Source organism: Palaemon carinicauda, chromosome 20 (assembly GCF_036898095.1).
Source record: "Palaemon carinicauda isolate YSFRI2023 chromosome 20, ASM3689809v2, whole genome shotgun sequence".
In the NCBI taxonomy this organism is placed as follows: domain Eukaryota; kingdom Metazoa; phylum Arthropoda; class Malacostraca; order Decapoda; family Palaemonidae; genus Palaemon; species Palaemon carinicauda.
The window spans coordinates 94,833,131-94,859,312 of NC_090744.1; the positions used below are offsets into that span (position 1 = coordinate 94,833,131).

Sequence of the window (26,182 nt, forward strand, 5' to 3'; positions counted from 1 at the left end):
TTGACCTGTAAACAACTTGGAGCATCTCCTGGCTAGGCGCCAGGGAGAGTCTACCAGAATTGAGAAGTCTATCTGGGCAGAGGCATGAACTCCCAAGCCGAGAACTTCTCTCGTGTCATATCAGACTCTCGCTCTATAAACCAGTTTAAAAGAAGGGAAAGCAAAGGCTGTATCCCCCAAACTCCTCCTGGTGAAAAACCAGTCGCCTAGCCAACGTAACGCTCTCTAGGAGAGCGAGAGAGCACTAGCTTAAAAACAACGGCTTCGAAGTAGCTAGGCCTAGTGTAAGTTCTGACGTTTAGGCGAACGAGGAGCAGCAGTTACAAGATCCGGACGAAGATCCTTAAAAAAATCATCATGATTTAATTAAAGTCCATAGGAGGCTAAGCAGCTTAAGGCTCCTCTCCATCTGACAGAGTCCTCAAGGGAATATCAGTAGGAGGGAGAACAGCAACTTCCTCATCTACAGGAACCTTGTCCGATAAAAGCCGAGTCTCTCACTGGTGCATTAGTAGCGGACCAGAACGCAACGTCATGTAACTGCTTGACAGTCTGTGAACTGTCAACCACAACAGGTGCGTGAGGACGTACAGCGTCCACTCGAGACTGCTTTGACTGCCTAGACTGAGCAGTCAAAACAACTCTAGAATGCGGAGGTTGACGCACAGCGTCAAAACAAGTCAACTCCGATTGTTAGTGAACGTCTAGAACGTCAACAGGAGCATCAGCCAGTGGCCTAACGTCCAAATGCGGCTGAAAAACCACACGAGACCGCATCGAGTGCGGTTCTAAACAACCTGACTGACGTGACTAAGCTACGCCAACGTCAACAGTAAGCACAAAGGAACGTTAGGTTGGCTGAAAGCCAGGATATCGATGAGATAAACGGCTAGACTCAACGGACTAATCGACAGAATAGTCTTCCATAAGGGAGGCAAGCATATACTGCATGTTTTGCCATACAACCCCTTAAGGATCAACGGAAATGGTTGTGGTAATAGACGAGGGTAACGTCTGTGACCGCAACACTTTGCCTACAAAAAAAGACTTTCGGAGTCTGTGTTACGCTTTTGTTAGGCGGCGAGCAGTTATCCGATGACTGCATAGGGTCAGAGCTGTCCTAATGGCTGTAACCAGGACGCTGGACCTGTCCTGAAAGGACTGACTTTCGCTTAAGGGCTTCGAAACCTTGTGACAGGTTTCTTATGCGAAAAGCCTACGGATGGCGAGGAGAAACAACGTCTCTCTCGTCTTATGGTAGGGGAGATCTTGGTAAGAAACACCCGATACCATAGAGGGAAAACGTCTGTTCGTTGGTCAAGGCCTCTCGAACCCATAAGTCTTTTGACATTACTTCTCCCCTGGGCTTGGGAGCTTGCAAGAGGTCCCGGACTAGGTGAACGACAGGCACGAACAGACGAACCCTCGGACGCAACACTGTAACACTTTGCGCCTCGGACGCAACACTTTAACACTTAGCGCATATCACTTTATCACTTCGATTTTCTGTTTTGCACTTATTTCAACCTGAAACACGCAATTCTACCCTTCATTAAAAGGTAGTAATTGCGAAATTAGTCGTATAATGCAAGCTCATAATACCAGCAAAAAACAGAAAACATATTTTAAGATAAAAAGAAAAATCAGTGGCTGGGAAAGAGACTAAACACTAGTTCATATAACTACGTTTTCAATCTCTCACCGCACATAGCCTGGGGACGAGAATAAAAACCTAAAAACGTTTTATCCTTCCTCCCCGTACAGAGACTAGGGACGAGAGTAACACGAGAACAACGTTACCCGTTTGAACGGAACGTTTTCTCTCCTCTCTCTCCCTCCGTCTCTATCTCTCTCTCTCTTTCTCTCTTGATTTCGCACCTAAGAGAAGAGCCCAATTATATATCGTCAAAAAAACATGTTATTTGACTAAAGGAAAAAACTGAAAGGTTTTTCAAATAAAAAGTTCCTTTAAATTAGAATTTAAAACATTTAAGCTAAGAAAGAAAGAACAAAACGTCAGAATCGATTTACTCTTACTGCAAAGTGAAACCGTGATACACTCTCTCTCTATCGTAACGATAGAGCGCATGTTGAACGTCCTGAACGTCAACAACTGCGTAGCATAAAAAACTAAACGTTAGTTCATCTTTGAAAACAGTACGAAGACTATCAAAGAAATTCTTTCATAAAATATTACATTTAAAAAGTTTTAAATCCTTTAAAAGCTAAAGACGATATAAAGGGCTCAATGTTGATTAACTTCGGTTTCCAAGTTAGGACCGCCTACTCTAAGGAAAGGTCTATATAAACAAAGCATTAAAATTTATTTTATATGTTTATAAAAAATGGAAAGTTAATCGAAGAGGCCTAATAAAGGCGGAGAGATATAAAATATATAGAGGAAAATCTATAACGTGATAAGATAATTACTAAAAGCCTAAACACACTTCCGTCTAAGGGAAGGGTCGGCCATTTAAAAGTGAAAGAAAGTCCATACTCTCTTTGTCACCATAATTAAATCTATCCAAAACGAGTTCAAGTTTTGAGATGAAGATAAAACACCTGCATAGCGAAAGCTCAAAACTAGAATAGTGTACTTCACCAAATAGTTGTGAAAACAAATCCAGTTAGCAACAGCGAATTAGTAGGTCTTGCCGGTAGCCCGACAGAGAGAAAATTGAGTTCTTTGTTTACATTGAGTACTGAGTACCTGCACGACAGATGGCGCTGTTGAAGTACACCCCTTACCTGCATAGCGATCGTTGGCGGATTTTTAACGTAGAGTTTTCTGTCGACCAACAGAGTTGCAGCTTATATAATCACCGGCTAAGTTAAATATTGAAAAATGCCTGATATTGACCAGTTGGTCAAAATAATGCAGTCAGCCATTCTCCTATACTGTATTAGTTTTTACTTGGTTGCATAAAGGTTATGATATTATAACATCAATTCAAGTACACAGTTATCTTTAGATGCATATTACAGCCATATCTAATAATAATTACCCCCTGAGAAATATCCATATAAAATTCAGATGGGTACCTAGATGAGAAATAAACAGTATTTAGTTTAGGATGGGAATGTAAAGAATCTTATTTCTTGAGATAATTTGCTTGACATAGGTGAAAGGATTTTTATTTTATTTTGTATTATATATTATATTCATATGTCCTATGAAGCCTTTTGTTACTACAGAATATTTTTCATTGGTTGAAAATACATAACTAATTTTGTAGTTGATTCTTTATTGAGGCCCCTATGTGCAGCCCTCCACAACATGAGATTCTTGACTAGTGGCCCTTCTTTAGAAAAGGATGCACACCCCTGGTCTAGACCATCTGCAAGCTCGTGAGAGCTCGAATCAAAAGGAGCTAAGCAGGATAGGAAACAAGTTAAGCTATCGCTTTTGAGCTGCCAGGGGAGAACTCCCTGAAGAGGACAAGGTCTTGCACTTGCAAGAGTTTCCACCAAATCCTGAAGGGCTGGAATGCATTGAAAGGGGAGGATGACCAAGGTCTTCCTACTGCTGAGCAAACTCAGAGTGCTCACCAACCCCAGGATGAAGGTTCAGGTGGCACGAGACCAAGCAGAAGGGACTCCCTACTGTCGGCTCTTGAGGGGGAAGTGGCGAGGCCAACTGCCATAGGATCGGAAACCCTTTCCTGCTGTGCACCCTTCATCAACACCTACGCTAGCCAGTCCTTTGAGGGTGGACCCAAGAGTCCTAATGACCGCCACAGAAGATGCAAGGCATTTTGAGACAAGGTCTCCCCTTGGGGTACTGTTCCCCTGCCTCACTAGGGAAGGAGGGTTGAACAGCCTGACATACAGGTTGACCGGGCATTAACTAGCCATCACTCATAATTGATCACTACTACGAGGAGACCGATCAAACAGAGTCAGAGAGGTGGTTACCAGGAATGAGGGAGAGAGGTTGGAACTTTGAGGATGACTCTGAAGGCAAAGAATCCCTTTCACACTTCTTCTTCTGCTGTACCATTCCCACTTCCGACACTCTAGGCAAGGGAAGCCTGTGTGCAAGTGTCTCCTCTGCACACAGGGCAAAGCCGGTGATGTTCCGTGTCCTCCTGGGCCATGAACGAACCGCTGGAACAGCCACCCCTTGCCTGGGCAAATACGCATGCTGCACCCTCAAACACAGTCACACTGCAATGCAAAAGAAAAAGGAAAATTGAAGTGAGGGAGGCATGAGTGAGTGGGGGTTACTTCTCCCCATTACCACTGGTAACAACCGTCTGGTTGTACACACCTCATTAAAAGTTTTTATAGCCATAAGCCATCTCACCCTGTTATCATCTTCCTATGTAAAGAACATAGGATTTGTATTCTTGTGTACTATAGGAACAAATTACAAGAATGAAAACAGCAGTTGATAAATGAACACAATTTGGGCAATATGCTGATGGACTTAGATATTAACTATACCATTGCATGGTGTTGCAAGACAAAAAGAGGTAGAGTTTTAACCAGGTTATGTCATTCCCGTTAAGATGAGGGTGCAGGTTATGACTTTAATTAGGATGCAACTGGACACTAGATCACAGCAGATAAGCTTACTTATGACTGACAGGTTGCATTGAACAAGTCAGTAATGTTTTGAAAGTCTAGCATTTAGTATTTATTTTTTCTGCATATAAGAATTACAGTATTATGTTACTATAATTTTTTAATATTTGCAATTTAGTTAGACTATATGCACATACTTTGTAATATATTCATTTAATAACTTGCATTATCCAGTAACACTGTATAATTAGTACAGTACAACCTCTTACCACTAAAACTTTAACTCGAGGATTATAGTAAAATCAGCACATCCGTTCCATAGGATGATTATTGGTGTAGTCATTTTGTATTGTCATCAATTTGAAGACGCAGATGAACAGCAAAATGGGAAAGTGACTAGTATTGAAGATGAAAGAAAGTAAAGTTTTATAATATACAAAAAATGGTAAAAGCATGAAGTGGCAATTTTCTATTCTAGCACTAACTGACATCTTTTCTCAATTTGTTCCTCAGAACACCAATAGATGGCATTACTGAAGTCCTTACATTCTCTTACAAAACAAAATTTTTTCCAACATTGCTTGTACTGTCTTTTCTTTTGTCTAGGTGCGGGCATAATAAAGCAACTGCCAAAATCTTTTCTGCTCATCACAACCCATTAATCATAAGTAGTCTTATCTGTCAGGAAACAGTCTCCAAACACTTCCATATAAATAAAAAAAAAAAAAACGCTCTCAACACCTTTAGGCACTGTCGAGGGACCTACACTTCCTATTCATTCCATTGTTCAACTCCTAATTTTAAATGTCAATCTGCAGGTACTCCAAATTATCACAAGTGCGTAAGTCTTGTAATTACTAAATTATACTTTTCCTTTCACTCTGTGTGATATTTACTTTTGGATAAGTTTCATATGAGGATTTAGTCAAAATATTTTATTTTTACATGTAGTATTTTCTTAATGATTTGCATTGTATATACTGGAGTTTACTGATGTGCAAGATTTAGCCTAGTCTGGCTTTGTTCTTGGTACTGTGAGCATGTTTGTACAGTCCCCACTATAATTTTGTTTCACCCAAGGCTTTCTTTAAAGATTACATATTTATTCACAAAGAATTTTTGTGTCGGTGTCCATTTTCTGGGCACAAGAAATAACCCACATCCCATGAGTATGAATAATTCTATAAACTCCTTCACTGAATCGAACAAAACTATTTTACAATAAAAATTTTTCACAGCATTTCCAAGCCCTGCCTTTAACTCTCTTTCAAAACTAGGGTCAGACTTCTGGAAAACTGCCTCATGTCTCATAAGAATAATTTTATTTTCAGAATTATCATTTACACAGTTTTGAGTTTCTTCTTATCAGGCTCTTCTGTTTTGGTGCTATCATCATCCGAATTCTGGTCTTGCTGCTGTTGATTTTGAAAAATAGGTGTAGGCTGATTTTTGGCATAAGCTGGCGTGACCCAGTATGGATTTTCTGCAGCATCCTTGGCATACTTAAGAAGGGCTTCTCTGGGGTCTCCTTCCTCGTGCACTTTATTTCTTAGACCCATGTTACGTATGATGTAAGATGACAGAGTGGAGCCTCCTGCAGATACACGGCCTCCTGACCCTGCTTTGCCAACTGGTAAATCCGGCTGACGTGATTTAACAGGATCCTTACGATCTCTTTCTTCTACTTTCCTTGTGGACTTGTGGCGTTCCTCACGGAACATAGGCAAGGCATGGGGTGTTATAACTTGCTGAGATACAACAACTTCAGCTTTTTTCAGTCTCTTCTTATGTTTACCCGCAACAAGTACAGCACCGTTTCGTGACAGGTTGGGGTCATACAAAATGCGAACCTTACCATCGCCACATCCTACCATCAACTGGTTCAATCTTGGGTGCCATATAAGTCTGACAATGTGACTTGGCCCACTTTCCAGTTCCTTATATACCTCCCAAGTACTACGATTGTACATAACCACTTTCCCTGACTTTTCTCCTCGATTTTGTGAGGTTCCAGTAATAACAAGTTGATCATTTGGGCTGAAGATACAGTTTGTCATGCTAAACCTATTGAATAATCCTCCAGCAACGTGAACTGGTTCTCTGGTATTCCTTATATCCCACAGTTTTAGTGTGTCGTCACCTCCTCTGGTAGCAAAACCTCTGTTATCATATGCAAACTGAAGGCTCGATGTGTCAGTCCCTTTATCATGAGCTTTTTTGACATTAATGGAAACATTTACAAAAGTCTTTCGATGATCCCACATCTGTATTGAACCATCATCACAAGCACAAGCAACCAAAAGGCCATCGCGACTGAAAGCACAGGTGGTTGGTATAGTTTTCAAACCGTTCATCGCTCGCGCTTTTATAACATATTTCTGGCAGTGAGGTGAATCCGTATGCCATATGCGGCACGTGCCATCACGACCTGCTGTAAGAAATTCTTCTTTGTCCTTTGGATGCCAAGTACCAGATGTCAACCCTGCAATGTGACCCTTTGTCTTTGCCATATCATGCAAATACATATCCCCTCGATTGCATTCGAAAAGTTCTATGCCATCGCGGTCATATACTTTAGCTTGCTGAGAGCCAGATACAATTAAGACTTTGTCACCAGTGCAGCTGTATTCTACACAATTCAATGGATAACCCTCAGCAGGACAAAATGACCTGAAGGGTTCTTTAGCTTGATCCATTCCTTGGAAATCCCAATAACGCACATCATAATCAAAGCCACCACTAACTAACCGTGATCCTGAAGGATCTACAGCTAGAGCAGAGACTAATTTTGTGCCGTGATCAAGGGTCATCTCATGAGATATAGGCAGCTGGTAAGTCTCTTCCTCACTCTCACTACTAGAGTTGTCTTTCAAGCCTGGTGGGAGAGGTGGGCCTATGAAGTCATCATCGTCTTCATCAAAGGAGTCATCTACCACTGCACCTTTTACAGTTGAGGAAGATACCATAGGGTTTTCTACCTCTAAACTGGACTCTACTTTCATCTTTTCTGAAATGAAAGACATCTGAATTAATCACAAGAAAATTTCCAAAGCAAAGTGGCCACTGATTGATGGAAAAAATGTAACTTGAGTTTTAATATTCTGCAAACTATCACCAAAGCCAAATGGTAATCTCTTCCTAAAATTAGATTTAGATACCATTCTCAAAGAAAGGCTTGTACTGATTTACTTTTTATTTGGGTTAAAGTCCTGACATGAGTTATTAAAATGACAAATTTAAAAGCAATTTGTATTTTTCCTAATGATACAAACCTTGAGCTCTTTATTAGAGAGTATACTTTTGGAGAAGTTGGAAGACTAGTAAGATATAACTAGCCCCCCACTAGTTAGCTATGGGGTAGGAGGTAGTACCAGCTACCCTGCTCACATACACACCTGTGATATGACATTACTTTTGATTGCAGGCAGGACTTGCATGGGGATAGGTGATGGCAGGACAAAATTGTATAAAGAGCTCAAGGTTTGTATGGTTGGGAAATATACAAATTACTTCCAAATTTGTCATTTGTTCCGTCACTAATACAAACCCTTTTGCTCTTTATTAAGGATGACTCACCTTAAAAGGGGTGGAAGACCTAACCAACTGGTTGATTTTAACCTGAAGTGATCCTCCATGCTTTATGGAGGAGTCACCCTGACACCTCGCTAAACTTCCGTGCATGTGCACGTATTAGTGGCCTGAGCAACCCGCGTGATACTAGCAATGTTACTTACCCAGGTAAGAATTCTCGAAGTCCTCGACTTCTTTGAACAAATCATAGACATTACCCAATTTCCACCTCATTAGGGGATATGGGGGACGTAACAAATATATGTACATATATCAGGTTGTACAAGAGAAATGGTTATTACCTGCAGACACAGGAAGCCAGCTTGCAGAGTACCATAGATGCCTTCTCATTCCCAGACACACCTACATGTGATGGAACCCAACAAAATCAAACTGTTATACCTCTCAGTCCAATAATAAAAAGCCCCTATAAAATCTTTAAAACTAAAGGGATACTAGAATTAAAAACTTCTAAAAGCTTGAAGGACACTCCTGGCATCAGCATCACTAAAAATAGTAAAATTACTCTCCTTCTCCAATGCCATTTTCTCAATAGTGGTTAGTATGCCATACAGTTTGGCAGTAAATATGGAAGTTGTTAGAGGAAGCGCATCTCTACAATTAAAATCATTACTATGTACTCCAAATACAATGCCAACATCAAATTTGGAGCCATCAACATATATAAAAGTTGATTCCCTATGTTCTGCAACATGTTCAATAAAAAAGATCTGGCTTCTATGACAGTCATATCCTTTTTAACACCAATAAAATATTTACAAAAAGATATCTCCGGTAATTTCCATGGAGGGGTTGATGATATCTTGAATAGAAGCACCTTACTTCTATTGTATCAAGACTGTTCAATAATTGTTTCACCCAAAAACCATAAGGTTGAGGAGATTTTGGTAACTCTCAAAGTATGCTGAGTGCCTTACAAGGCTTGCAGTCTGAAAAGCTAAAGAATTAGGGAGTCTTTGCAACCTAAACAAATACCGAACAATAGAAGACTTTCGGTAAAGGTCTAACAGTAATTCTCCAGCATCAACAAGGAGGCTTGGAATAGGTGAAGTTCAAATGCTCCTATTGTCAATCTAATACCAGAATGGTGTATCTTTAGTTGACTTGGGGTGGCCGAGGAGTATATCTCGCACCCATAAATAATTTTTAAAATAATCAAGGCCTTGTATAACTTTAAGATAGTTTTGCGGTCCGTCCCCATGATGTATGGGACAAAACTCTCAAAAGCTTCAAAGCATCAAGACTTTTTGCTTTTAAGGACTTTAAGAGAGGAACCAATGTCAACATTCAATTTAATATCAAGCCTAAAAACCTAGCTTCACTTGCACTTGAGATCTGTTGACCTCTGATGTACATATCAGGATCTGGATGTACTCCCCAAATACGACAGAAATGGACAACAGTTTTGCTTGTCGAAAACTTACACCCATTCATAGCCCACTGAATAATTTTGTTAATTGCGAGTTGTAGTTTTCTCTCAACCATTGCCATTCTAGCTCCAGCAAATGATGTGGAGGGATCATCTATAAATAGTGTTGAGAGAATATCTTGAGGAATGACAGATGATATCCCATTAATTTCCAGTGCAAATAGGGTTACACTTAGCACACTACCCTGGGGAACTCCTTCTTCCTGACATTTTCTCTCCGATAGAGTTTCCCCCACTCTCACTTCAAAATATCTATGTGAAATAAATGATTGAATGAACAATGGTAGCTCTCCTCGTAATCCTAAATTATGAATGATTTTAAGTATACCATATCTCCATATGCATTAAAAGACTGTTACATGGTGCAGTTGGGAAGCAAAGGCTTCACAAATAGAGGACTCGTATCAACACATCAATCGTTGAGTACATTTTTCTAAATCCACACTGAAAAGGTGATAAAATACCCTTCTTTTCAAGGTACCACATTAGTTTCACATTGACCATCTTCTCCATGATCTTATATAAACAGGATGTCAATGCAATTGGTTGATAGTTTGCAGCTAAAAACTTATCCTTACTGGGATTTAAAAACGCTTAAATAATGGCTAGTTCCCAAACACTTGGAATACTATGATCATGCCATATTCTGTTAGTAATGCTTGAAATAAATAACTTAGCATTAATAGGTACTGTACTGTACATGTTTAATCATTGCAGTGAAAGACCATGGTACAGAGGCAAGGGCACTAACCAGGACTAGAGAACAATGGTTTGATTTTGGAGTGTCATTCTCCTAGAAGAGCTGCTTACCATATCTAAAGAGTCTCTTCTACCCTTACCAAGAGGAAAGTTGCCACTGAACAATTAGTGCAGTAACCCCTTGAGTGAAGAAGAATTGTTTGGTAATCGGTGTTGTCAGGTGTATGAGAACAGATGAGAATATGTAAAGAATAGGCCAGACTATTCAGTGTGGATGTGTGTAGGCGAAAGGAAAATGAACCGTAACCAGAGAGAAGGATACGACTCTTCCCTTCCTGTTACCAAATTTAAAATTTTCTTCACCTTCAACACTGGTGGTGGGTTTGGGGTAAATTTGCCTGCAATCTTTTTTATTTTCCTCCATACAGAAAATTGTGGTGTTCTACTGTTGACTGAGGAAATAAAAGATACCCAAGATTGGTGCCTAGCTTTTTTCATGGTAAAACAAAACTGTGCAGTACATTTTTTGAATGTTATCAAATTTTCCTCTGTACGGCATCTATGCAATCCAGTCAAGAGATTTTCTTGTGGTTCTCTGCAAGGCAGTTAATTCTGAATACCACCACGGGACTGGTCGTAGTTTGAATAATCCTGTGGTTTTGGGAATCGAATTGAATCCTGCTGTATGGAGAGTTCCATTCAATAAGTCTATGGCATCATCAATACTTTCAAACTGTTCTGCACTCCCCTCGATTTCACTTAATACCAAATTTAACCCAGTTCGCCTTGTCATGATTCCATCGTGGCGATCTTTGTAAAGGTGGAATATTGTTGGTGTTTATAATGATTTGTGCATGATCACTAGTAAGCCAATCATCTAATGTCATTCAATTGAAATCATGAAGGCAGTTAGAGCTTGCAATTGAAAGGTCAATGCATGATACTGTCTGAACATGGAATTGTGTGGGCTCTCCTGTATTAAGGAGTACGACATCCTCATTTTCCACAATTGATGATATCATATTGCCTCTGGTGTTTGCTAAAACATCACCTCACAAGGGATGTCTACCATTCAAGTCTCCAAGTAAAATAAATGGTGTACGAATAGACAAAGATATTTGGAGAACATCTCGACGAACGTATATGAGACTTACGCCATGGCTCCCTACTTGATGATCATATGGTGTCCTATAGCTAATATATTCGCGAGGACAAGGAGTATCGTCATCAAGTTTGCTCTTTTGTAGACACATAATTATGGGGGAGTGCTCATGAATGATAAGCTTAAGTTCATATTTGGCCCTTAAACCCTGACAATTCCATTGCAAAATGGAGAAAAAAACTACGGTTTATTTTTTGGAAGAAATTTTGGATGAAGTCTTCCCATTAGCAATTTTTGATCTATCACTATTTCCCGGTGGTTTTATTAGAGAGGGTCTTGATAAATTGGGTTTTGTGTTTGTAATTTTCTTTATGTCCTTTTGATCTAATTTTTGAGGGGTATGGTGGACCTCAACTTGAATTTCTGATTTATTTAAATTGTCTTCTGGTTGATCAGAAACATCAACTTTCAAACCATCACACTTATTTGACGTCATAACTCTAATGTTTCTTATGGAAGGGGGTGAGAGAGATGGAGGTCTCTCTCTTTTCCGATTAATAGGTGGTGAGCTACCAGGTTTTTGCACCTTCCTCACCACAGGTGCACCTGGTAAGTTGGTTTCAAGTGGAAACTCCATCAAATCAGGCAAGGACATGGCCTGAGAGGTTAGTGCTATTGTTGGTAATGGGGGATGAAGGTTGTACAGTAATGGGCAATACCGCAGTTTTAATACACCTTGACAAAGCCTTAGAAAGCAATATGCTTACCTTGCCATGCAAAACATTACTATCATTAGATGTACTTCTTTTCTTGGAATTACTGGCAGCACTACGTGGGTTTGATGTCTCCTGTGGTATATTTTCTCTTGATTTTAATGCGTTTGCATAACTGTTTGGTTTATTCAGTAGTCTTTTGGCATGTCCCACACTTATGTGTTTTATACTGGATTTGTTGAGGGTAGCCTCTTCAAACTTATAAATATCGCAGCTCCTGTCAGTGACTTTACGGTTTGAGTTGCAGTTCAAACAGCTGACTTCAAGTGTATACTCTCGATGGTATGGTCTAGAACAGATGCTACATATTTTTTCATTTTTGCAAACTTTAGAGGTTGTCCAAATTTGAAACACTTGAATCACTGTAGGGGTTTCTGTTTGAAAGATCGAACTTTAATTCTTTCATTTTCAATAATGATGTTGAAAGGCATATCAGCATCCTGGAAAGTGAGGATAATCATCGACGTCCCATGAACCTTATGCACTTTCTACACTGTTAATGGACACATGGCCAGTGTTTCCTCTTCTGTAAATTTATATAGGTCTTTATTGAAGACTACTCACCTTCCGTAACTAAAATTTACGTGGGGTTTGACATTTAACATATCACTAATTAGTCTTGAGGTTAGACAGTATTACCAATTGCGTGCCGGATTTGGCACGGATTAGGAAGCTACTTTTTTTAAAGCGAGATATATCACCTGGTGCAATGGTTCCTACATTTTTCTGAATTAGTTTGCTAATTCTAAAATAATTCCCATTACTCCCTTTAGGCTCGGCAAGAAGCCACATAGGTGGTTTTGGCTTTCTCTGGGGAGGCAAAGTTACATCAACATCTTTTTCAAACCAGTCAGCAGGTCTATATACATCCAAATTGTTTGGTATCTTATCACATAGGGCGCCCATGACATTTATGATATTAGTCTTAATATTATTGATGTTACATATTGCCTTAAATACTTCTTCCTGATTATCTTAAGATATCCATGAATGGCATTTTTCATTTTCAAGTTTCATTCTTATTCCTTTTATCACTCCATAGCATTTAAATGCTTTATATAGCATACCATAATCAGTATCTATTGGAATTAAGGTAACATGAAGGATGCAAAGTTTACCTTTGTTACCCGACTTACAGTGAACCCTCGCCACTTCGCGGTTCGACCATCGCGGATTCACCACTTCGCGGATTTTTTCCATAACCCATATATATACAGTAATATATATATATATATATATATATATATATATATATATATATATATATATATATATATATATATATATATATGTATGCATGTATTTATGTACGTATATATGTATGTATGTATATATGTAGGTATGTATATGTGTATACATACATATATATATATATATATATATATATATATATATATATATATATATATATATATATATATATATATATATATATATATATATATACATATATATATATACACACACACACATATATATATATATATATATATATATATATATATATATATATATATATATATATATATATATATATATATATATATATATATATATCTAAAGTAGGAAGATGTGATGTAGTTCTAAGGGAAAAGTATGGGAAATATGACTGGGTAATAAGCAAAGCTCTACCTCCAGTTTGTTTCTTCATTATGATCAGAGATAAATGTAAACAAAACATTGGTTGCCATTTTTTATCGTGCTTTTTAGCGTGTTTAGGAAACTCATGATATAAAATCACCTTTAATATTTATGCCTGTTTTAGTTTAGGGTACTGTAGTACATGCATTAAGTGTTCTGTACATTAAAGGGTAGTTTGTTAACAGAACTACGTACAAGGGAAGGTTTTAAAAGTCTGAATATACATGTTGAATAAATAGGTAAATATGGTGTCACTACTTCGCGGATTTTCACCTATCGCGGCCACGTCTGGAACCTATCTACCGCGATAAACGAGGGTTCACTGTACATGGTTTTGAAACATTAGTAGAGGGGTCCTTTTTTATTCCTAGGTCATCCACAGAATTTTCCTTAAATTAGTAGAGGTCGTCAACAGTGCCGGGGGAGAGTCAGCATATCCAGGGAATGGGGGCTCGTTGCTTGAAGAATCCATAAGACGGGGTTGACATTGAGAAAGTGATTAGTTTGATTTACCTGCTCGAGTAAATTAAGGCATCACACTTCAGAAAGGAAATCTGCACTCTCCACTATTGGCACAATGAGAGTATACTTCCCAGATGGTCCACTCCATACCCTACCCAAAGGATAGCATCAAAACAGATATAGATGCACAGGTGTAAGCTAAACCTGCCTGTTAGGACTGAGACCAAGAAAATATGGAATCATCCTCCCCATATCTGTAATGATGGGCTTCCGGCCAAAAGCCGAGAGTCCTACCCCAAGCATTGGATCCCCCTGGATTCCGAAGACCCAACACTTGAGAATAGTTCCGCCAAAAAGGTCCAAACCATCTTTGGGATGGCTGAGATCATCCAATACTCTCATATAGCTTTGAGCGCAAATACCTCCTAACCGTGACACCTCCTCCCATTCATCGAAGCTGGCAGCAATAACAGATGTAGAAACATCTAAAGCAGCGACAATAATGGATGCAGAAACATCACGCCTTGAAAAAAAAAAAAAAAAGGTAAATATACACATACAGTACATACACACATATATACATATACATGCATACATACACTTATAAAATAAGGGAAATTTTACTCATAGAGTTGGGATGGCAACACGAAAGAAAATTTATAAAATTAGGAGAAGGTCGACGTAAAATTCAGAGGAAGAAAAAGATGAGAGAGAGAAACTTAGATTCAAACTGGGGGAGCAATTTCCCCAAGTTCGAGAGCCCTCTTGCCCGTCACAATGCTTCAACATGAAAACATTATTTCCTGGTGAAGCACGATGACTTCGACAAGGCATTCTCTTGTTAAGAGGGAGCGATAGCGTGAACAGGACATGATAGCCTGAATGTATCATGGAGACCGTCCAAGCTTCGGCCCCGTGGGCCAACCACCGCTGCCGCAGGCTCTGCAGGCATCCTCTCACCGGTGGACAAGTGGGAGGACTGCCCTCCATAGCGGGATAAACCACGTCCACTACCTCTTCCTCCTTTTCTTCCTTTCCCCTCTTACTTCCCTTGCTCTGGTCTTTCGCAGAAAAGGGCTCTTTGCGGACATCTTGGGAGCACCCAGACTTCTGTTGCTTCCTTGAGATCTAGCAGGCACAGGTTTCTGGGCTGGAGGGGCTGCTGCGTAGGGTCTCATCGTCATAGCCCTCTAGAGAAGAGTCCCGGCTGGTCTTTCTCCAATACTCTGCTGCCCTCTCGATGTCTTCAACATTGAATAGTGAAGGACCCTCCATCGATGAGGTTCGTGGTCTCATTTCTTCTGTTTTAGACACTTGTTTATGGAATCATTCAATCACAGCATCCTGACGTTTGAGTACCCAATTAGCCCACAATTTTACCACTTGGTGGGCCAGGAACTCGATGGTCTTAGTACCTAAGAGTAGAAAGGTAAACATCGAGTCTTATATGTTTTTGGGACCAGTCTTCTTTCTAGAACAGGTGTCCTCCTGATCCCAACCATATATCAAGCTACGAAGTAGCCAGCATGGCATACTTTGCGACCCTCTCCATGTTAAGGGTGTCGCTTGCTGAGAAGTTCACCTGTAAACCTTAAAGTCTCTGATATGATATGGCCTTGGTTAGAGACACTATCAATGGATTGAGAGGTAACGCCGCTAAGTTTTCCTCCACGATCTCATAGTACCTCCTCTGTTGGACAAAAGGTGGAGGGAGGAGATTTGCTACATTGCTGGACTGCAAGGAATGAGAACCTTCAGTGATCTGTGAGAAAGCCTTCTTCTTACCCCACTATAATACCCTCGACCAGGGCAGAGCTATGCTGGTTTTGGCGGGTTTCTAGGTGCCATACAGAAGGTCCAAGACCGTGTCCTTACCTTACCTTCAGGCAGGAACGTCTAGCTCATTGATGGCCCTGATACAAGTAAGGACTTGATAAAATGCATGATCTGTCTCATTCTGCTCTGCAGCTAAGATCTTAGGACTTGCCGCTCGGGAGTGTGTCACTGTGCCCAGAATCTTGATCGAGGTCTTCCACCCACAAGCTCGCACCCATAAAAGCTCAGGGTGGGGCGTAGTCTTTGTTGTGGTGTCTCCCAGTCTTCCATCGTCGAGGGAAACTCATTGTCTGCTGTCATTGTTGTGGTTATTGTTGTGGTTCTTGTTGAGCTTCGCACTTGTTCCTGAATTGGTGCAATCATCTTCGATGTCCAGTTCTTGGCACCGACTTCGAGTCCTTCCTCTCCTTCGGCCGAGGTTAAGAATTCGTTGAGTGAGGAAGTTCTCTTTATGCTCTCCTTGAAGTACACGTAGGAAGCAAGACGTGAGTGGGCTTGGCTGCTTCTACAGGGTGAGCGGGTTGGACAGGTCGAACAGGCTCAATCAGCGACAACCGATAGTTCTTCGTTAATGAGGTCTCTCTCTGAGATATCAAGCCCCTGCTGGTCAGGGGGTGAAACGTGTCACCTTGGGGAGGAGTTGCCTCCTTCTGTCCCCTCCTCTTCTTTGAAGAAACCATCGGAGTTAGTTACAACTTCAAAAAGTCCTGCTGCAGCTTGCCAGATTCTATAAGAGGTTTATATACCTTGGAAGATCGGATGGGAGACAAGACTATAGGAACCTGCGGCTCCTGCTATTGAGCTGGAGCCGAACTCCTCCATCTCAGATCAGATGGGGGAGAGGATAACCTAGAGGCACTTGAAGCCTCCAGCGGGATCTATCGGGTGCTTGTCGAAGATGAAGTTACTGGACCTTTACCTAAAGGAACCTGTGAAATACCAGATACTGCTTGTTGAACTGCCCTAACCAACTCATGAAACCAGGGCATGTCCTTGTTAAAGGAAGGAACGGTCATTGGGGCCCCATGAGGGAGCTGCGTTTTGGGTTTCATCTGCCAGGAGTTCGTTGAGGAAGATCTTGTAATGTTTTGTCTTCCTTTTTGGGAGAAGAGCGCTTGCGCCTAGCTAAATGGATGCACACAGGCAAGCTGTCGTTTCCAACCTGGAAGTAGGAACTGGCATTCGTGGATGTGCAAGTGCTGAAGTGAAAACTCTGGACGAGCATGCTCTTCGATGCTGACAAACAGGAAGTCACGAATAGGAACCCTCTTTTCGTGATTGCAAGGTGCTGCGTGGTCGAGCGTTGCTGCATGGTCATTCGCTGCTGAATTGTGGTTGCACGCTGGAATACTGTACTGTCTCATCACTGAAGCCGTTGTTTATGCGACCACGTCGATTACTATGGTTGACTAGGCTACAGGGATCGTGAGCTGGTGAAGGCGAACACCGTGACTTGCGAGGGTCGTTGTCAGTGAGTGCTTCTGGGATTGTCAGATCATGCTTCATCATCCAGCCACGTGTTGGATCATGTGTCGAAGTTGCTCATGCGTCAGTCACCAGTACTCGCCTGGGAGTCTGGCGAGCAATCCTGTGTGATCCAGCATTAGGATGCACTACAGGATCTGGGTGAATCATGCTGGAAGGACGATTCAAACTGGTTAGACGAGACATGTTGGCTGGACGAGTCAAGGTCGAAGACCGATGAGTATGTTGAACTCGCTGGTGAGGTGTCGCAGATGCACCCAGTCTACGCTCTACCTTGTCGTTTCGTTCCAAGACGAATCCAAAACCCTTCTTGTTGCCCTGCACAGAGACCACTCAGGAGTAGACCTAACTCCCATAAGTGAATCAGATCTAGACCTTCCTTCGACGGCAGGCCAGTGATCCCTAAGGAAGGCCACAGCTGAAGTACATCATCGACGGAGAAAGACTTCCCTGAGGCAGAGGGCAGCGCCACTTTGCTAGAGAAAGCAGTGTAGTCCTTCAGTCCTAAGGGTCTTCCAGGGGTCAAGTGGCCACAGATTCGACTTGATCGTTCCCCAGGGCCCAGGGGAGACCGATTGAGCAGAAGCTTCATGAAGATATCGAGAAGACGAAGGAGAAAGTTGAGGTTTCTCCGCCTTCGAGGATGACCCCGAAGGAGACTAATCCTTCTTCGACTTCTTACGTCGTCTACCAAATCTCTCACACTAGGAGGATGACCACTCCCGAAATTCTGCGCAGGCCGGGCACAGGGAGTGAGGGTCGGTCTCAACAGGAACATGAAGGTGACGTATTTGCGCCTTTCAGGTCTAGGACAAGTCCGCATGACGACCTAAAACAGCAACACTCACAAAAGTGTCAATAGAACAAGTACTACCCCAAACCACACCCAGCTAATTAGCGGTGAGGTAATTATACTAGTCATCCAGCTTCGCCGAAAGTATATTCTCTAATAAAGAGTGAAAGGATTTGTATTAGTGACGAAACAAACAATTAATCTAGTAAACAAAGAAGGATAGTGTCTACAGTTTGTCTTATGAAGTGCACTAAAAGCAACAGTAAAGGATAATCCTTACATACACACTTGCTCCTTTGTGCTGAATCTAATCTTAATAACCTGAATAAAATAAGAGGGTTAGGGTCTAATGTATTTCAGGTTTTATTCTCCCACTCTAAATTTGATAGAGTAGAAACTTATAATTGTATGAAATATGACAAATTCGTAGGTAATTTGTATTTTTCCTAACTATACAAACCTTAGCTATTTAATATGGGTAATTACTTTCGGCGTAGCTGAAATGACGAGCCATTAGAATTTTAACGAGGGTTTACTACCCCACCGCTAGTTAGCAGGGGGTAGGGAGGGTAGCTTGTTACCCCCCCCCCCCTACTCTCACACACACCTGTGCTTGAGCTCACTTTGCTTGGAGGTAGGACTTCACGGGGGATAGGGCTGGCGGGCAAGTTTAATTGAATAGCTAAGGTTTGTATAGTTAGGAAAAATACAAATTACCTACGAATTTGTCATTTGTTCCGTAACTGAAATACAAACCACGCTATTTAATATGGGTGACTCACTCCTTAGGAAGGGTGGTAAGTCCCAGCCAGTACTGGCTTTTGGCTTTGCCTGGGGACTCAGTATCTGACACTCAACAATAAGGAGTCTCTGCACCTCGCTAGAACCTTGCTGCGCAAGGGCTGCGGCCTACGTAAGCTGTGTGTGAAGGTCTGAAGTGTGACTCATCCTAGGAAATTGACCTGTAGTCCTTTAGATGGAAACTTTAGGCAAGGACTCTCCCAATACCACCTCGTCAGGGTATGGGGACGTGACAGTATTAGCTTAATACTAGGAACACAAGGAAACATGGTTTACCTGCAGTGGTTTGAGGTCAGCTGTGCAGAGAACCCAGGATGCTGCTTTCCCCAAGAGAGGGGAGGATGAAGAAAAGAATAAGGGCCAGACAAACCTTTTCATTCATGTAGACTAAGACCGGGTAACAATGCCCTCAACCTTCTGCTACTTGTCCATTAAGGAGCCTGAGGTTTAAACCAGCAGTTGTGCAGCCACCACAGGGCCGATAGAGAACATATTGAGCCTCCTGTGGGTCACGTCTTGCAGGTAGTGGGCTGTGAAGGTCGTCTGACGCTTCCATAACCCTGCTTGTAGAACCTGCGTCACTGAAAAGTTCCTCTTGAAGGCCAGGGACGTAGCTACGCCACTGACATCATGTGCTCTAGGGTGACGTGACTGAGTAGGGTCTGGATTCAGGGACAGATGGATTACCCTACGAATCCATGCTGAGATTGTATTCTTGGTAACCCTCCTCTTTGTTCTCCCAGTGCTCACAAACAATGCCTGCACTTGGGGACGAACTGCAGCCGTTCTTTTGAGATATAGCCTCAGACTCCTTACTGGGCACAGTAGGAGATGGTCTGGGTCATCTGTTACAGAACAAAGACTCTAAATTTGGAAAGAGTCGAACCAAGGGTCCGGCACTCCCGGATTCTGAGTTTTAGCAACAAACTCAGGGATGAATTTGAACGTTACCTCCTCCCATCCCCTTGAATGGGCGATGTCATACGAGAGACCATGAAGTTCACTGACTCGCTTGACCGAGGCCAAAGCTAGTAGGAACACCGTCTTCCAAGTTAGGTGGCGATCTGAAGCCTGGCGTAATGGTTCATAGGGAGGTCTCTTAAGAGACCTGAGAACTCGAACCACGTTCCATGGAGGAGGTCTCACTTCCGACTGAGGGCAGGTAAGTTCATAACTTCGTATGAGTAGGGCAAGTTCCAGCGAAGAAGAAATGTCCACTCCTTTGAGCCTGAAGGCTCGACTTAAGGCTGAGCGATAGCCTTTCACTGCTGAGACTGAAAGGCGCATTTCTTCTCGCAAATACACGAAGAACTCCGCTATTGCTGGAATAGTGGCATCGAGTGGAAAGATACCACTTCCACAACACCAACCACAGAAAACTCGCTACTTTGCCTGGTAGACCCCTGCGGATGACTTTCGCAGGTGTCCAGACATCCTGTTTGCAACCTGTTGTGAAAATCCTCTCTCAGCGAGGAGATGCTGGATAGTCTCCAGGCGTGAAATCGAAGCGAAGCTACGGCTTTGTGAAAGATGTTGGCGTGTGGTTGTTTGAGTAGCTTGTGTCGTGGAGGGAGTTCTCTCGGAAGTTCCGTTAGGAGTTGCAAAAGGTCTGGAAACCATTCCGCGTGATGCCATAGTGGAGCTATGAGGGTCATTGAAAAATTGACTGATATTCTGGTCTTGTTGAGTACCCTCCTCATCAGACAGAACGGGGGAAAGGCGTATACGTCGATGTTGTCCCACCATCGTTGGAAGGCATCTTGCCAGAGTGCCTTGGGATCCGTGACTCGGGAGCAGTACAGCGGGAGCTTGAAGTTCAGCGCTGTAGCGAACAGATCCACAGTCCACAGTCGGGGAACCCCACAAAGTCAGGACTCTGTTGGCTACTAGATGATCCAAAGACCACTCGGTACTCATTATTTGAGACGCTCTGCTCAGACTGTCGGCGAGCACATTCCTCTTGCCTGGAATGAAACGAGCCGATAGTGGAATTGAGTGGACTTCGGTCCATCCCTGTATCTCTACTGCGAGATGGGATAGCTGCTCTGGAAAGGTACCTCCCTGCTTGTTGATGTAAGCCACTACTGTGGTGTTGTCGCTCATCACCACCACAGAGTGACCCGCCAGGTAATGTTGGAACTGTTGAAGGGCCAGGAATACGGCCTTCATTTCTAGCAGATTTATATGGAGGCACTTTTCTGATTCTGACCACAGGCCTGAGGTCCTGTGGTGCAGAACGTGGGCCCCCCACCCTTTCTTTGAGGCATCCGAAAACCGCCTCAAATCCGGGGGGAGGACGAGAAGATCCACTCCCCTTCGTAGGTTCTCGTCTGTCACCCACCACTGAAGGTCCGTCTGTTCCGCAGGACTCATAGGGATCATGACGTCCGGGGAATCGTGACCTTAATTCCACCGAGACTTGAGTCGCCATTGGGGAGATCTCATTCTGAGGCGACCGTTGGGAACTAGACGGGCCAAGGATGAGAGGTGACCGAGGAGACGTAACCACGATTGGGCTGGGAGCTCTTCTCGTCTGAGGAAAGGACTTGCGACCCTCCTCAGCCTTGCTATCCTGTCGTCTAATGGGAAGGCTTAGTGGAGATTGGTATCTATGATCATGCCTAGATATACCAGTTTTTGAGTAGGAAGCAGAGAAGACTTCTCGAGATTTACCATGATCCCCAGATCTTGGCAAAGTCCCAGAAGTTTGTCTCGGTGTCGAAGAAGGGCTGACTCCGAGTCCGCTAGGATCAGCCAGTCGTCCAGATAACGGAGGAGACGGATGCCGATCCTGTGTGCCCACGACGATATTAGGGTGAAAACACTGGTGAAAACCCGAGGTGCTGTGGAGAGACCGAAACACAGCACCTTGAACTGATAGATCTTGTTGTCTAGGCTGAATCTTAAGTACTTCCTTGAAGACGGATGGACTGGGATCTGGACTGCAAGTCTGACCGTGTCTTCCGTCTCCATGCTGAACGGGGTCTGCTTGACAAACCTATTCAGAGCTGAGAGGTCGATGACTGGTCTCCAGCCTCCAGATGCCTTCTTTACAAGAAAGAGTCGACTGAAGAAGCCTGGGGACCTGTCGACAACCTCTTGGAGAGCGCCCTTCTTCAACATGGTCTCGACTTCTGCCCGAAGGCCTTGCCCCCTTGCCGATCCCATGGCAAGGGAGCTAAACGACACTGGATTCGCTGTCAGGGGAGGTAGAGATGTTGTGAACGGGACGCGATATCCCTGACTGATTACAGAAATCGTCTAGGAATCGGCCCAGAGTTGCTGCCACCTGTTTGTGCAACTTTGTAGGCATCCCCCCACTGGTGGACATGCAGGGGGACTGCCAATCCTAACGTTTGTGGCCTCGGCCACTCCCTCTAGGATTCTTTCCTCCCCTGGAGGACTTTTTGCCTTTCTTGTCCTTGACAGGAAAGGGCTTAGACACCGTTGTCTTCGCTGTAGCTGCCGGTTTCGTGGTCTTGGTAGGACGTGGTTGCTGGGTTGCTGGAGGTTTATAGGGCTTCGATGTTAAAGCTCTATGTAGAAGAGAGTCCTGGATGGACTTTCTCCACCTCTCAGCCGCCTGCTCCACGTCCTTAGGCTCGAACAAATTCTTCCCCAAGATGGAAGAATGTCTGAGCCTGCTGATCTCGGTACTTGGGACCTTTTGGTGGAATCTCTCGGACACCGCATCTCGACGTTTTAAGAGGGTATTAGCCCACAAGTTCGAGACTTGGTGGGCTAGAAACTCGATGGTACGAGTGCCTGAGAGTAAAAAGGTCTCCATGGCCTTCCTGGTACTCTCTTTGTACAAGTCCTCAGATCGTAACAGGATGCCCAGAGACCCTAGCCAGATGTCCAGCCACAAAGTTGCCTGCATGATACACTTCGCCACCTTCTCCTGGCTAAGGATCTCCGTAGCCGAGAACAATACTTGCTGGTTGGAGAGTCTCTCTAGAGGGACTCCCCTGGTAAGCTCTTCCAAAGAGTGGTGTAAGGGTAGAGCTAAACAAGTCTCCTCCATGATGTCAAAGTACCTCCTCTGATGGACACAAGGAGGCGGGAGGAGTTTGTTACCGGCGCTGGATAGGCTGGAGGAGGCAAGCTCGGAGAGCTGGCCCTCGACCTTGTCTCTGGCAATCTTAACCCCTTGAGACCAGGGCAAAGCCACGCTGGCCTTTGAGGGTTTTTGAGTACCAAAGACTTGGTCCAAGACCGTGTCCTTGCCCTCATGAGGGGGAATCTCTGGATCCGCGAATCCATTGAGATTCCTCATAAGGGTCAGAACCTGCCAGAACGCATGCTCTGACTCCTGTAGCTCTCCTCCTGAAGGGCTAGCAGCAAAGTCTCCTGTCCCCAAAGGCTCTTCTTTGGGGGACTCGTGGACATTCTCTGAGGGCTTGGCTGGCTCTGGTCTAATCCTCGAGGATGACTTCGGTAAAGTGGGAGGCTCTTCTCCACCCCTACCCGAGAAGACTTTCCTGCGCGAGGTGGGGTTTCCCTCATTGGTGCGATGGGGGAACGCCTCACCTCACGTGACTCCCCTTAATCAAAGACTTCCGAGGAGTCAGTTTCGCCCTTGGAGAAGTTACCACATCAGATACTCTTCTCTTCCCCTTCAGAAGAGTTGAAGCTGCCACTGATTTGTGGCCCAGCTCAGAGAGAACAGGCTTAAAAGCCTGCAAGACCGCTCTGACTAGGGACCCAAACCAGGGCTACCGACTGACAGCTGCGCTGTCAGACACTCCCTCTGGAGGGAAGGGGATCGTTCGATCCCTAGGAAGAGTTACCAAAGGAGGGTCTGCCTGAAAAGAAGAAGGAGAGAAGTCCCTGGACCTATCCGGAATCCTCCCTCCCTCCGGCGAGCACGCTGTTCTGCGCTTGCGAGGGGGACGCGATAATGATGACCTGGCCGCGAGGCGTCCTGCAGCCTCGTGCGTGGGATCGCGCGATAGGATTTGGCCTGGGTCGCACAAGGGCGATGGCGAGGGTGCGCGTGGGCGAGCGATGGCGCGTTCCGGACATTGCAGAGGGTGCGCAGAAGGCTGGATGAGCGTTCTCGCCCGCAAAGGCGATTGTTTGCACGCTCGCGGGCGCGCAGGATCTCGAAGAGCCCGTTAGGGCAATAACGTTAGGCGCGCGCGCAGGAGATGTATCCCTTGCGCGGGGGCGCGCATGAGAGCGCACATCTGGTTGTACCGGTGGGCGCGCAGGGCGCGCATTGGAGACTGCGCGCAATGGCGCGCAGGTGAAGGATGGCAAGCAGGCGGGGTCCGATGGCGCGTCGGCGATTGATGGCGCTTTGGAGAGCGCTGGGGAGCAGGGGAAGAGGTTATCTTCCCCTTTGCGCCCAGATCAGAAGATCGTGGGCGCGCAGGAGAGCGCTAACGCGTAGGCGAACGCTGGCGCGCAAGAGAACGGAAGCGCGCATGGCGCGCATCAGGATGAGGGCGCGCAGTAGCGCGCTGGCGAACAGGTGAGCGTTGGTGCGCAGATGAGCGCTGGAACGCAGGTGAGCGCCGGCGCACTATAACAGGATCATCAGCAGGCGAGCGCTTGCGCGCAGTTGCGCACTGGTACGCAGGAGAATGTTGGCGCACAGGGGATACCTGGCGCGTAAGGGACTTAGACACAATTTTGTGTGAAAGTCCCTAGTGCCCCGAAGGGACCGTTGCCCGTTTAACAACAGGGTGAGTAGGCGCCCACAGCGCGTCAGCAGGTCTGGCGGGTGGAAGGTCGGCGTGTCCTTGTAAGGACGACCTTCCACCGAAGGAGATCGCGAACAATCTGCGGAGAGGTCCAGGGATGTAACTGGTAGTCGGCGAACGACGGTGAGGTTCCTCTGCGTCGGACTGCGGGGTCGATGAACCGAAGAGATGCCTCCTAACACCCTTGTGAGGTGAAGGAAGGCCTCTACGGGGAAGAGGAAGGCGGGCTTTACGCCTTACACACCCTCTGGGGGCCATGGGGTCAGCGGGCTGACCATCAGCAGTCCTCTGAAGAGGAGTCTCTGTGAGTGAACTCCCCCGAGGGGGAGAATCACCGGCAGGAGAGACCGTTGGACTTAGTTCCTCCCTCGAAAGATGTTCGGAGGGGGGAACTAAGCCTTCAACTACATCAGCAACATCAGGAGCAGAGGTTTGATACAACTCATCGGAAGCCTCTGCCACAACAACGTCGACGATAAACAGAGGATCAACCTCTGCCAAAGTCGGCGATTGTTTGATAGTTGCCCCCAACCTGATCATGTCAAACAAGGCTTCCTTGGAGGGCGAACCCTCAAGCCCCAAGGAAGCCCAAAGCTGCAACAAATCATTATTAGTAACATTTACATTTAAATCCTCCCCCGGGGGAGGAGGAGGAGCTGCCTCGCTATGGGAGGCAACTCCCTCTCCCAAACCCCGAGATCGGTCAACAGAACTACGGCCTACGCTACCACTCGACAGTTTCTCGGAAGAAACCGATCGAGTGGGAGCTTCGGAGGAGGTTTGGGCCACGGAAGAAGAGCCCTTGGGATTTTCTCCTTTCAAAGAAACCTTCGAAGGAGAAATATCCCGCCTGGACTTCTTCTTCCGGCGCCGGGAAAACCTCTCCCACTGGGAGGTAGACCACTCCCTACACTCACCACACACATTATTCTTATCACACCGTTGGCCCCTACAGTAAGGACACAAGGTGTGGGGGTCCGTTTCGACCGCCGACATATACGTACCACAAGGGCGGTCAGGTAAACCAGGACACTTACACATCGCAGAGGCCAACTTTACACACACTCTGTCAAAGGAGAAGCAAACAAAAGATTAGCAATGGCTGTCAAAGAAGGCGAGGGTGACAGCAGACACGTTCGACTACCACCCGAGCCGAGAACAAAATAAGCTGTGTCTGAGGGGGGGAGTAGCAAGCTACCCTCCCTAACTAGCGGTGGGGTAGTATTGTAAAACCTTGGTAAAATTCTAATGGCTCGTCATTTCAGCTACGCCGAAAGTAATTACCCATATTAAATAGCGTGGTTTGTATTTCAGTTACGGAACAACTAATATTTA

At 44.4% G+C, this 26,182-nt stretch overlaps 1 protein-coding gene across 1 annotated transcript in view; it reads right to left on the reverse strand.

The window, feature by feature from the left end:
- Nucleotides 1-4,837: 4,837 nt before the first annotated feature.
- Nucleotides 4,838-26,182, reverse strand: part of LOC137614320 (WD repeat-containing protein 70) — a 78,505-nt gene continuing 57,160 nt past the window's right edge. The window contains exon 4 of the mRNA XM_068344078.1: nucleotides 4,838-7,534. Within this exon, the coding sequence (XP_068200179.1) occupies nucleotides 5,868-7,534 (1,667 nt within the window). The 3' untranslated portion in view covers nucleotides 4,838-5,867. The remainder of the gene's footprint in view (nucleotides 7,535-26,182) is intronic.